Raw genomic sequence first — 13,792 nt, 5'->3', positions numbered from 1 at the left:
AGCAGAGACCAGGTGCAATCCACCTTGTGTATCAGAACTGCTCTTAATCATAGGCCATAACTTTAAAATGTGCCAGATCTCACCCGTCTAGATGTCTGTGCTTTCAAATTTGCTCTGGATTCACACGACTAGATGTCCGCGGTTGGTGCTTTGATCTTTTAGGCGCTCGTTTTCACTAAAATCATTTCAGATTCAGAACTCTGGTTCTCCTGATAGGATTTTTCTTGTTTTGGTGTCAAATAATATATTACATGTTTGCTCTATTTTTCTAATTTGGTGTAGGATTTTTCTATTGTTGTGTTTTTACTTTATTACTGTTAAAGTGCTGCCTAAACACTTTATGAATTGACTCTAAGTTAAGTCTGTCTGGTTTTGTGCCAGGCTACCAGAGGGTTGAGGACTGGATTATTTAGTGACTTTTTTAGGTTCACCCTAACAAGGATTATGGCTGTTGCTTGAGAAGGGCTCACACCCCCACAAACCACAACCCAATTTCTCACACTTTTCATCCCTTAAAACCTGTTGCTACCACTTCATACTGCCTTCCCTGAACCCTACAACACCCTTACTACCCTTTAAGTTCTACTCTTCCTTGAACCCTAAAACCTGCTAACTACCCCACCAACACCTTACCATCTCTTGATGCTATTTTTTCTTGTACCCTAATTAATACCCTTACTACCTCTTACTTTTACCTTTCTCTGAATCCTAAAATCCCATTCCCTTAACACTAACCTTACCTGAACCGTACCAACACCTCACTTAATGATACCTTTCCTAGATTCCTAAAAAACGCTCTACCTCCTTCCTCACCTTACTGTAAATGTTCCTCTCTACTTTAGCAGAAGAATGCTACTTGCCCCTGTTCCCAGTGCACTTACCTTTTCCAGATAAGGCACATCATGTTTGTATTGGTGTTTTTTTAGCCACAACTTTTTTCATTCCATTTTCTCAGTATGTGACATTTTTGGCACAACCTTTAGCAAAGCGGTGCAAAAGGGGGTGGTGATGGACGGAGCATCTGAACCAATCAAACACTCACACCCAGTCAACAGATCTGGGTTTAATCCATCACCGTTCTTTAGCCCACTCTGCCACCCCAGTTCAGACATGGCCATATGCAAATCAGTCTGACCCTGTGCCTCATGGGAACAGTCCAGCCCGAACTGCCAAGCCATGCCTTCCCTGGACCGGAAACAAGCTTCCGAGGACCGGTTTCTGGCATTTCAGCCGTCTTCAGCCCGGCTTGCTTGAATCCAGTGGCAAAGTGAGCAAGGGACTCACGTCTGAGCATACCCTGCCAACTTATGTCAAACAAAGTGGTACAAAAGGGGGTGGTGATGGATGGAGCATCTGAACCAATCAAGATTCTTGTCCGAACAAATCATAGTGCTAATGATTATACAATAAAACAATATATGTGTATTAAAAAAAAATGTTGAACAAGACTATCACAAGTTATTGCGAGAGATTACATGCATATTTATTCAATACAATTGTACATTTGTAATTAATGCAGTTTACTTGTGCATAAGGCTCAACAATTAAAAATATAACACAATATAAAATCAGTATCAAATTACTGTATGATGAACTTAAAACAAGAAGCAGATTGTTCACCATTTTTTTGACACATATATTGTTTTATTGTATAATCATTGGCACTATGATTTGTTCGGACAAGAATCTTATGTGATATGTCCTGCTCTAAGGTTTGTTGGTTGGGCTACATTTGTGGGTAGGGTTATATTTAGTAGCCCTTTTTGATAAACTGGGAATTTCTGAAACATTATCACTGTAAAAGCTGTTCTGCAAAAATATAACCGAGGTGGTCAAATCATCCCAATTCATGAAATTTAACGTGACACAAAAACATAGACCTAAATTATTTTAAAATTGTGAATTAATTGCTTTTGATTGATTGTAAATAATAGTGCCAAAAACACTGAGAAGTCCCCATTTTATGCACATGTGGAGCACCACAAGGTCGGTCGCAGAGATCTCACCAGTGCCAGTCGAACCTGCTTCAATCATTGTCCTTGTGGTCTCAGTCCTGGTCTTGATCTTGTACTAAATTGTAATGACGTGAGAATTGAATAATCGCCTTTTTTGGTTACGTTTCTTATTGACGGGACAACAGCATCCTGGTATTGGCTTCTTTAGGCCGCTGAAGACACTTGAAATAAGATTATGATTCTGAAGTAGATGTAAAGTGGTGATGATGAAACAAAAGATTTTAGCACTATGTACCACACTGTGTAGTCCTGCTGTATACTCGATTCAAAAGGATCATTACAATGGGTCATGCGTCAGGAATCACTCATGCAGAAAGTTACATTATGAATTGCATTTGTTGCGAGAGATGTTAGTAAGCATTGGTTTAACGTTGCTTGTCCTTTCATCTTTAGGTTGTAGTAACTCTTGATGACCCCAATGTGACCAGTCCTACGAGCACTGAAGGAATCACTAGTATCACAGTTACTCCCATCACCACACCAGCCGGGACTCAATTTGCTAACCTCCAGCCTGTCGCAGTCAGCCACCTTGCAACAGCAGACCGACAGCTGCAACTTGACAACTCCATTCTCACAGTGACCTTCGATGCAGTCAGTGGCAACGCTGTACTACACAACCGACAGAATGAGCTGCAGCTCCCGCCAGTGCAGGAGACTGCCAACCCCCAGTCTGTGGCTCACTTTATCAACCTCTCCACCTTTGTGAACTCCATTGCACCTTTAGGGAGCCACATTACAGAGCAGCAGCCTCTGACTTGGAGGGCTGTGCCTCAGGCTGATGCACTGCAGCCCCAGGAGCAGGAACAACAGCCTGAGGCAGGACAGCAGGATTCCCAAACAGAACCACAGCAGCAAATGTACAACTATTAACTTACAAGGGCAAAAACTTTTTGGGCAAAAGTATTGAGTTTGCTTTTTTTTTTTATAAAAAAGGACAAAATATTGGCCAGTGGAAGCCAAAATAGTGTGCTGGACACCAAAAGCAAACACAAAATGGATTGAATGGAAGTGCAACAAGCTAATGCCAGCAGCACTCTGATTAATAAGCTCGTATTATTTGCCATTTCCAAAAATTGTATCAATGAGTTTTTATTACTAGTGAAGTGGCAAGGACTGCAGAGGAGAGTTTGGAGACACAACAGCTTTCTGAGGAGAAGGATTGAAAAACTGGGTAAACCGAGTCAGGTGCATGAGGTTTTTTGTTTTCAATGTCAAGTGGGCTGCCCTGTAACGAGTTGTAACTCATCAGCGTTGAGGTAGGAACAATTATTTATATTTAGGGTGTTATATTTGACCCTGCAGCTCTCCCTTTGGCTCGAATATCCTTTAGGAAACAGGAGGGACCAGCTTGTGCATTTTCAAACCTATGTGCCACCTGTTACGGATGCCAACTTCTAAGCGGCAACACAACCAGTACTTCTACATACCAGCATGCTCTAGGTGCCTCTTCCTTGGTCCCTTTTTCACTTCTTGAAATTATTTGCACTTACTTTGTAGAGTTCTGGAATTTGCTAGGACTCTCATGCCAGACATCTAGCTCTCCACTCTTTGCCAGGTGATGATTCATAAGCCACGTTTCTGTCAATGCATCCTCTCTGTTTCAATCAATATATCATGTGTCTTAAAAACTGGTTATTACAAGGTAATGTTATACTCTCACCTTTTAAATGGTTGAGTGTCTTGCTTCCAAATTGCCAAAGCAAACCAGAAGGTAAGAGGAGCTGGCGCCTTACTCGCAGTCTGAAGTGTTTTTCTTTTATCAAGTATAATCCTCTGCGTGCTGGGCTTATGATTGCAGTAGCCTATGATCGTTATTCCTTAAAAAATAACTTTGTACAGTACTAGATGATTTTTTAACCTTGAGCCTCGTTCTAGGTTACATGATGTCACTGAAGACTGGGGGCACTTGTTCAGTCTTGTTATTGGCAATAAACCCTGCCTCATACCTCAGAGAAACTCAAAGTATACTGTGCAGGATCATCGTCTAGTCTGAGACAGAAGTCGCTTGTCTTTGGATCATGTCTCCACATACCTGTTGCAAATGTTTAACTTTATATGTGCTCTGCTGCCCACAAAGGCATTTAAATGTTCTCTTTTAAGTACAAAGTTACATTGTAGGAGGATGTACACTTCTGAAAAATACCTTATCCTGAGATACAAAATTGGTGTTTGACTTTTATGGGCTTCTTGTGAAACCAAATCGAGACCGTTCTGTCCTCCATGCAAGTCCCAAGGTGATCTACTAATGCTATGCGACTTCAACAGCGGTTGGAATGCATTGAATAGTCACTCAGGTGAAGAGCAGACTTTAACCATTTTTAGTGTGGGCATTGTCTATGATGGGCCACTTGAATGTTACTGCATCATGATCACGGCAAGGGAGAGGGGAAGCCATCCTCCTTGGTCAACTATTCACCACCACACGTTCATGGTGTGCTTGGGCATGAGTGAGAATCCTGTCCATTGTATAGAAGTGCCAGTATTCCTGCTGTTGTATAGTAAAGTACACCTCAAGGAGTTTACTGTTCCCTGTGAACATTGTTCAATGATTTTTAGGTCTGGGTCTCTGTTCATGCCTGACTCTTTGATACCTGGTGACCTTTTATTCCCAATGCCAGGTTGCTGCACTCAACACTGTGCATGCAATGTTTCTGGTATGAAGACAGTCCTGTCACTTTGAAAAACAAAAACTCAATCTATTGAGTGACAATATTGCACTGAAAATAGGGTGATTGATAGCATATTTCCTGGTTTCTTTTAGCATCTCCTGGATCCTCCTCTAATCTCAAACAAAGAAAAACTTCCATTGGCATTTATTTAATGGTAACATTAGTATTTTTATAGTGACGTCCTGCTTCCTTCATCTTATTTTCTAGCAGACCACTCTTCTCCCATTGAGAAAAAACCTGTCTCCAAGTGCATCCAGAGCTTAGCTTTTTGAAAGCCATCTTGCAACGCACAAGTTCTTGCTTTCACATTGAAAAACCACACTTATGGGATTCTAGAATACCCTTATAGAGATCTTCTAGCTTTCATTTACCCGTATAACCTTAAGCAAGTTGTCTTCTAAAGGAAACAATACCCAAAAATATCTTTTGATATTTAGATGTTTTTGCCAGTCAGTGTCACATCTTTGAATCTACTTCTTAGACTACATGTTTTCTTGTTGGAGATTGAGTTTAAGATGTATCCCCTCTGTATACTATCCAAACAAATCATCTTTTCCAGTGTCTGCTGCTGTGTTGGCTTCATTTCTTGTTTTCACAGTTTGGTGCGAATACCAGGGATTAGTCAGACAAAGCAGTATACTTTGATAGTGGCCTTCTCTTGTCTTTCCAGTATAATGCTGGATTTTCTGTTACTACACTTTTTTGGAAAGAGATACTTTTTAGTAATTAGGCAGAACCACTGACCTTGTAATCCTTTATATGTTACGGAGGCATTACTCCATCAGGTGTGATGAATATTTGTTCTTCTGCCTCTCTCTGCTGACAAGCTTTATAAAATCCATTCGGACAATATCGTGGTGAACTTGATAATACATTTATCCCAGTGGCACCTATCTGGTTGGGAAGAGCGCATTCTTCTCCTACTTCCCTCACCTTATGCTGATTTTGTTTTTTAATGTTTTATTCTTTTGGAAAACAGACTAGAGACAAAGCCAAAATGTAAGTTAGACATCATATTGAATCCGAGCCCATTATTCCTATTTTTAGACAGAGCAGCAAGAATGAATGCGATTCCCCACTTTCGGTTTCAAGTTCCCCTTATTATTTAAGCATAAAAACTCATAAAATAGAGATAGATAAATATGGTTTTAGAGTCACAGAAAAAAATCCATACAATAGCACATACGTAAGGTTTCAGCAGTCAGCAAATGCACAGTAAAGAATCATGTCCAAAGTATCCGTTGATCAAACCTGGTCAATTGAGTAAACCTCATCAATTGACCATACAGAATAGGCAGAGAATAAAATTCTATATTGATAATGAATTCTTGCTTCTAATTTGATATGCCGGTAGCAGACAGAAAAGCTGAGTGCATTACAGATAGTAATGCAGGAGCAACAATATAAAAAAAGATATATACAAACCTACATTGTCAACAATGGCCGGCTCTCAAAATGGAGCTGATCAGCGTAATGCAGAGTTCAGTATAAAAGATGAAAAAGTAAGGAGTCCATAGTTGCTTCCAGAGTTTAACCATCACGTAAAGTGAAATATTCCTCTACCTAAATGCCTAAGCAGCTATTGGCCCATCCATGAATACATCCTGCTAGAGTATTTGTCTATTTCATGGAACTTTCTGTTCTATGTTGTGATCATACAACATATTTACAATTCAGATCACTTCTACATAAAAATGTAATTGTCACAGAAATTTATATTTTTCGCATTTTACAATATTTAATCCAGGAGTAGTTGGTATCAAGTTAAGTGATTGACATATCTTAGTAAAGTAAAAACGATGCTAGAAATCCCATCTGAACATTCTCTGAAACACTCTGATACCGAGTTCAGACTCTCCCCCTTAGTTTTAAAAAGCAATCTTAGACTGCAGTTCTGGACATGCTCTGGTTTTCAGCAAGCTCAATTATATGATCTATATAGCAGAGAATTGCTGTTCCCTTGATCAGTTATTTCAACTTGCGACATATATTTGCATGAATACGTTTTTTACAAGCAAATCGTTTCATGTTTACCTCCTTCATCTAATTCATAAGGTATTGCAGAAATGTATGATTGGGCACTAAATGTTGTCAGTCACTTATCACGCCCCAACTCTCCATTCCCAGTAGCATTTTCTCCTATTGCATCAGCAAGGTGAGTGTTTAGACGGCTGTATTGGGGGTATGTAAGGTGCCATGAAAGACTGTATCAGATCACAGTTCAAAGGTTAAGTTACATTTAATGTGTCACCTTCTGGGAGGCACTATTTGCGATTTTTCTTAAATTTATTAGATGTAAAATTGTTGCTGATTGACCATTCTTGCCTACAGAAATATCTGGGAGTGGAACTTCTTGGCGAAGTTCCAGCTGTTAGATGACATTTAAAGCTATTTTTATATACATATATTCATGTCACACTTGTATCAATCACCCTGTTAATGAGCCCTTTTACATGAGGGTTCCAATTGTTATGGTGAAGAGGACAAACAGGCTAAATTACATTTTAGCTAATGGATTGCACTCTGTCAGGGGAATGAATAAATGATTCCTTCGCTCTGATGAAGTACCTGACTGGCTAATTTTGAAACGTCCTTCAGCCCAACAGACATTCCACCTATTAACAGTAACCGCCGTCAAAGCGGTTCCTGCCAATGTATTGGAACTTTTCTGTATGGCTCTGTCAAACATGACTGAGCTGTATGGTAAAGTTTCTAAACACTTTTTGTAGTTTGAAAAACAAAACTCCAAATTGGGCTTTTGTTTTTTAAAATAAAAAAGCAGTGCCCTCCTCGCCATTGGGGTCATCTCACTTGGCGAGGGGGGTATTTTTAGTTTTTCGCTGCCCCTTACTCCAGGGTTTGCCTGGCAGTATCGGGAGGTAACAAACAGCTTTTTGTGCACCCATCTAAATTGGTTGGGTGGACATAATATCCAGTTTTCCGACGGCCCTCCTTCCGTAAAAGTTTGCCCACAGCGTAGACTAAGCAGTCTCTGCAGTTGCCAAGCTATGGTCCACCCGCATTACAATTCAGCAGTTGGACCACTGTATTGGCAGTAGACCTACTTGGTCTCTGTTGCAATGGAGCATGCTTCCCACCAATATACAAATCAGGCCTCTAGTCCGCTTTCAAAACTGTGATTCTATTTCTCACTTTATGCAAGAATTTCCTTTTTGACAAGAGCATAAGCAAGAAGTGTTAATGAATATACAAATGTCTAATTTTAGCATAATTGTTTTACAGCTTTTCACAGGAACATTTAGTAATCTATAAAGCAGATACAACTTTTTCGTAATATTTAACAGTTTTAGATAGCATTATTCCTCTTAGTACGCTTTGCATTCTGGTTTTGCAGAGGCTAGCACCCACATCTTAGATGTAACTGCTTTCACACTGGCACCTCTCTGAAAATATTTTCTATCAGGTTTTTTATCTGTTGTTCTGCCCATGTCTCCAAAGTTACTAATACCGCTCCTGCTTTCTGCATTGTTTCTTCTGCAGTAACCTTCTGTCTCTCACTGGTTTTAGGGAGCATCTCAACTCTGCTCCTTTCAGGAAAATCTAATGAGTGGCATCCCTGGTTGACTATACCTTCTGTAAATACAATCTTGGAAGTCAGCACAGTTTTGCCATCTGGTCTCTAGAACATTTTTTGGTAAAGTCTGGTTCTTCTGCTGTTTTAAAGGATTATGAGAACCGAATAAAAAAAAAAATGCTGGTGAAATAGTTTTTGAATCTGTAGGATCCTTCAGCTACTAACCAATGTGATTCTTCCATTCGATCATTTTCAAGAATAGGCTTTGATCTGGCTAGCTCCCTTCTAAAGTGTAGTCAAGTAGGCAAGGCTTATGCAGAGTGCTCATTTTTGCAGTAAAGAAAAATTGCATCCAAGCAGATTTTTGGCCAATTAGATATCTTTAAGATATGCCATCAACTTGTTTTTTAAAGGACTGTATGTGCTATGCTACTATCGAACATCCTGGTGACTAAGACTATACTGCATCCTAACAAGCCACTGCCATGCACAAAAAGCTGAATTGCTTCCCCACCTTTTCCAAAGCTGAAAGCTTTCCTCTTCAATGTAAAACATAAATTTTATTGTGATTTGATTGTCTCTGGTATGTTTTAACCAGCATTATAAATTGTCCCAACTCAAGAAAGCAGACCTGTACTGGGGAAGACAAATACATGGACTTTCTATCCTCACTCGTTAACCTTGTTTTGAAGGTAACGACCAGTTCTGCAACGGCTGCCCCATATCGACACTATGTTGAACACGCTTGTCTGTTCTCCCTACTCATCCTATACCATATTCCTGATCAAAGCCAGAAAAGGCACTTTATAGAATTAATTGCTAAATCTTTGAAAAAGACATGTTGCCACTTAAAGCGGAAAACCTATCTATTGTATGAAGAGATGAATATCGACTATTGTAACTTACATTGGTTTTCACACTTAGCTGTTAAGCTTATTGAATAAAAGAATAATGTGAAGAGCATTCAGGCGTATGTGCTTCCTTTTAGAGCATAAAGTTAATTCAACGATTTGTTACTAAATGGTACATATTGTGTTAGCAGTGTATTGTGAACTGAAAAAGTGGTGTACACAGTATTGTACCTTTGTAGTTTTGGCAAATATCATGTTTTAGAATACAGTTTGATTAATCTATCGATATCTTAAGTACATCTTTACCTGCTTCAGATTCACCATTCATTTGTATATCTTTGCCTTGGCAATGATTAAAAATATTATTTCACAGCCTCTAAGATGTCTGCTAGCAGGCACCTAAGAAGCTCTGCTTCAGTGAGTGCTCCAGGCCAGAAATGGTCCAACCCCTTCAATAAACCGAAATAATCCACCCGGAGGACATGGGCTCTCTCTGCACCCCAGAAGTTGTAGTAGCCTTAGGTGATGAAAGAGCTAGATCAAAGCATGCACAAATGGACTGTTGGTACTCCTTACATTCAGTGGCAGGCATAAAATCATATCTGAAAGAAACAGGTTAGTATTAGATTCCTTACCTTAGAATATCCCCAGGCGTCAGGCTGGATCCGGAAACTTTTGCGTAGCAGTACCCCTGCACGTCGGTAGGCGTCGTCCGCGGCTCCGCGTCCGTCGTTGGCGCCTGGATGACGTTGCCGGAGTACTTAGAAGCTGCCCTCGCGCGCTGTCAGTTCTTCTTTTTTCCGCACCAGCTAGCGCAGATCCGGAAAAAGTGGTACCCTTAGTCAATTATTGACTAAACTTTTTCAATAATTTTTCGATCCTTTTCGAAGTCTAACGACTCCGACGGTGCCGGTAGGGATGCCCGGGTTCAAACCCTGCGCCAACTGCGACTGACTAATGTCGGTTTCCGATCCTCGCCGCCGGTGTCTTCATTGCCTGGGCCTCGACCACGACGACAAGGCCTGCTCCGACTGTCGAGCCCTGACGTCTAAAGCTAGGTGGGAGCGGTCCCACAAGCAACTCGAGCTCCGGCAGTCGGCCCTGCGCCGCTCATGGTCCCGGTCCGCGAGGAGGTCGAGGGACCAGTCGCGGGGTCGGAGCCACCATAGCCCGGGAGTCGTCCTCGGTCTTCCGGCTCGAAGTCCTCAGGTAAGCATAAAAAGTCGAAGAGACGTCATCGCTCTTCCAACTCCCCCCGATGCTCGCGTGACGCTGCCGGGGGTTCGGGCGACACCGCCTCCGCGGCTCCACCGGAGTTGCGGCCTGCTTCATACCCGTCGGTCCCTGGGCAGAACGTGACGCCGTAAGAGATAGAGGCCTTCCTTACGGCCATGAGGTCCCTCACTCCTCCCTTGGGCTATGCGGCGCCTCCGGGCCAGCGCCCCCGACTGGGGTTCCCAGCGGGTCGGGCGTTTCGGCGCCGACGCCGTCGGGTGCTTCGGTCTCGATGCCGCCGGTGACTTCGGTCCCGGCGCTGCAGGCCCCCGCAGGAGCCGGATCCGGATCTTCGCCGGTCGACCTCACGACCTCGCCGAGCGCCCGACGCCGTCGGGTACTTCGGTCCCGGCGCCGCAGGCCGCCGCAGGATCCGGGTCCGGATCCGGTCGTCGCAGGTCGACCTCACGACCTCGCCGGCGCTGGCCTACAGGGTGTCGACCCCGGCGCCGCCTCCGAGCAGCGCAGTCCCCGATCCCTCCCTCAATTCCGCGCTTTCAGACCCATGTGACGCCAGTGAAGGGCTGGGTTTGCCATCATTATCTCCACTGGTGCACTGTCACATTGGACAGGTGGGGGCTGCAGATTGTCCGATGGGGCTACTCCCTCCCCTTCAAGGCGACACCTCCAGCCATGCCACCGCGATACCACCACGTGTCGGGGGATCACTTGACACTTCTACGAGAGGAACTTACAGCCCTCCTGGCCAAGGGGGCCATCGAGCGCGTTCCTGGGCCAGAATTAGGGTGTGGTTGTTACTCCCACTACTTTCTGGTACCCAAGAAGGGCAAAGGGGGCCTATGCCCTATCTTGGACCTACGGGACGTCAACAGCTTCCTCTTGCAGGAGAAGTTCAAGATGCTGACACTAGCTCAGGTCCTAACTGCCCTGGACCCAGGATACTGGATGGTAGCATTGGACTTGCAGGACGCTTATTTTCATATCCCCGTCCTGCCGGCCCACCGGCGTTACCTGCGGTTCACGGAAGGCCACGAGCACTTTCAGTTTCACGAAGGTGATGGCGGTGGTCGCAGCTCATCTGCGCAGGTTAGGGGTTTCAGTCTTCCCCTACCTCGACGACTGGTTGTTGAAGGCGGACTCGCCCCAGACAGTCGTCAGCCACCTCCAGACTACGGCTAATCTCCTGCACCTGCTGGGGTTCTCCATCAATGTGCCGAAGTCACACCTGTGTCCCTCTCAGACGCTCCTCTTCATCGGAGCGGTTCTGGACTCAGCGCAGTTTCGGGTTTATCCTCCCGAACAGCTGGTTCTGGATATTCAGGCTCTGATTCCTATCTTTCAGCCGTTATCCCGAGTCTGTCAGGTTGATGCTGCGGCTTCTGGGGCTGATGGCCTCCTGCATCCTTCTGGTGCATCACGCCCGGTGGCAGATGCGGGCTCTGCAGTGGGACCTAAAGTTTCAGTGGGCCCAGCATCAGGGCAACCTGTCCGACCATGTCTTGATCTCGGAGGGCACTGTAGAACAGTTACAGTGGTTGCTCACGGACCGCGATTGGGTCAGCGGCAGATCCCTCTCCCTACACCAACCGGAGCACGTGGTTGTGACAGACGCGTCCCTCCAGGGTTGGGGAGGCCACATGGGAGAGGCGGAGATCAGAGGCCTCTGGTCTCCGGCGGAGTCCCGGCTCCACATCAACCTTCTGAAGCTGCGGGCGATCTGGTTTGCACTGAAGGCATTCCTCCCCTCTGTCCGGGGGAGTGTAGTGCAGGTGTTCACGGACAACATCACCGCCATGTGGTACTGCAACAAACAGGGCGGGTGGGTTTGTGGACCCTTTGCCTGGAGGCTCTGCGCCTCTGGCAGTGGCTGGAACATCAGGGTGTGACGCTGGTGGTTCAACACCTGGCAGGTTTCCTGAATGCCAGGGCGGACGAACTCAGCCGTCGGTGCCCTCTCACAGCTTGAAGTCCAAGGGGTTACTGGCTTCGAACTTTTGGGGTTTTCCCTAAAAGGCCAGAGTGGTGTACTGGTCGCTGGGCTACTCTGTTATAGACCCCCCCGGCAGTGCTGTACCACCCCCTCAGGAACTGATAGATCTTATTTACGATGTATCTAACTCTCAATCCACGTTCTTAGTTTTGGGCGATTTTAATTTATGGCCTAATGGTCCTCATGACCTCGCCTACCGAGAACTCTGCCAGGCTTGCAGTAATGTACATCTTACGCAGCTGGTGCTCTCCCCTTCATATGTAAAAGGTCACATCTTGGACATGGTTTTTGCGGATGATTCGCAGGTCTCGATTAAGGAGATAGCGGATCAATGCTGGACGGACCACGCGCTGATCCACTTTTCCATTCTTCTGCCAGCGGGCTCGTTGAACAATAGCGGCCCTGGTAAACCTAAGTTTAGTCGGCAATGGTCGCGGATCCTGAGGTTTTCCAGTCTACCCACACTACTTCCTAGGGCTTTTACCTTGGGGGAGAATGCGGAGGAAAGTTATTCTGCTCTATGCCAGCAGATTCTAGAATCACTGGATAAGGTGGTTCCTCTGCGTAAGGCAAAATATAAGCTTATGAGGGTCACTCCCTGGTTTTCCAATGACCTTCTCCAACAGAAACTACGCTGTAAACAGGCGGAGAGAGCTTGGAGAAGGCACTATTCTGAACCAGATAAATTGCTTTATAAAAAATCTTTTCAGGCCTACAAAATGCTGATCAGGGGTGCTAAAGCGAGTACCTGGAGGATACTTTGGCCAAGGCAGCGAACAAGTCTCAAACTTTGTTCAAAATAGTCAACAATCTATCTAATCCTGCCTGTGTCTCGAACGCCATTCCGGCTTCCCAGGAGTTATGTGACACCTTAGCCTCTGCCTTTGAGGAAAAAATCAGGAATATTCTGAACGGGCTTTCGGTTTCTAGTCCGATTAGCTCTCCACTTCCTCCCTCCTCGGACTTTGTTAGCACAGCGGCCTTTGATGCTTTCAGGGAGGAGGTAGCACAGCCCCAGCTGACTTGCTTTCCTACTCCTTCCTTGGAGGATTTCTGTCTGCTGGCTAACAGCGTCTCTTCTGGATCTCCATTAGATCCTTTACCCCATAAGTTCTGGAAGTTGTTCCAGGCGGAGCTGTTTTCCCTGCTTCATTCCATCTGTTGCCAGTGCCTCGTTACGGCCAGGGTTCCAGACAGCTGGAAGCTCGCAGTGGTTTCACCCCTACTGAAAAAAGCCACCTTGGATCCTTTCTGCCCGGCGAATTACAGGCCCATCTCGCTCCTACCTTTCTCTGTAAAAATATTGGAGAAATTGGTCACAAAGGTCCTGTCTAGCTTCCTTGAATCCAACGCCTGTCTGGACGTGGCCCAATTTGGCTTTAGGCCGGCCCACAGCACTGAGTCAGCTTTGGTGGCCGTTTTGGATGCCCTACGTTTGCGTGTCGACATGGGAAGAGCGGCATTTCTTGTGCTGCTCGACATGTCGGCCGCGTTCG

The 13,792-nt window shown here is 44.8% G+C and overlaps 1 protein-coding gene across 3 annotated transcripts in view; it reads left to right on the top strand.

Moving 5' to 3' along the window:
• Positions 1-9,182, top strand: part of PRDM15 (PR/SET domain 15) — a 502,608-nt gene extending 493,426 nt beyond the window's left edge. For 2 of the 3 annotated variants that reach the window (XM_086935443.1, XM_086935442.1), the window contains exon 25: positions 2,409-9,182. In XM_086935443.1, the coding sequence (XP_086791569.1) occupies positions 2,409-2,885 (477 nt within the window). In that variant the 3' untranslated portion in view covers positions 2,886-9,182. The remainder of the gene's footprint in view (positions 1-2,408) is intronic. The other variant, XM_086935441.1, reaches the window with a different exon arrangement.
• The last annotated feature ends 4,610 nt before the right edge of the window (positions 9,183-13,792 follow it).

Source organism: Lissotriton vulgaris, chromosome 8, assembly GCF_964263255.1.
Source record: "Lissotriton vulgaris chromosome 8, aLisVul1.2, whole genome shotgun sequence".
Classification (NCBI taxonomy): Eukaryota; Metazoa; Chordata; class Amphibia; order Caudata; family Salamandridae; genus Lissotriton; species Lissotriton vulgaris.
The sequence above is the reverse complement of the archived record's forward strand: the minus strand, read 5'-3'. Positions and strand labels throughout refer to the sequence as shown.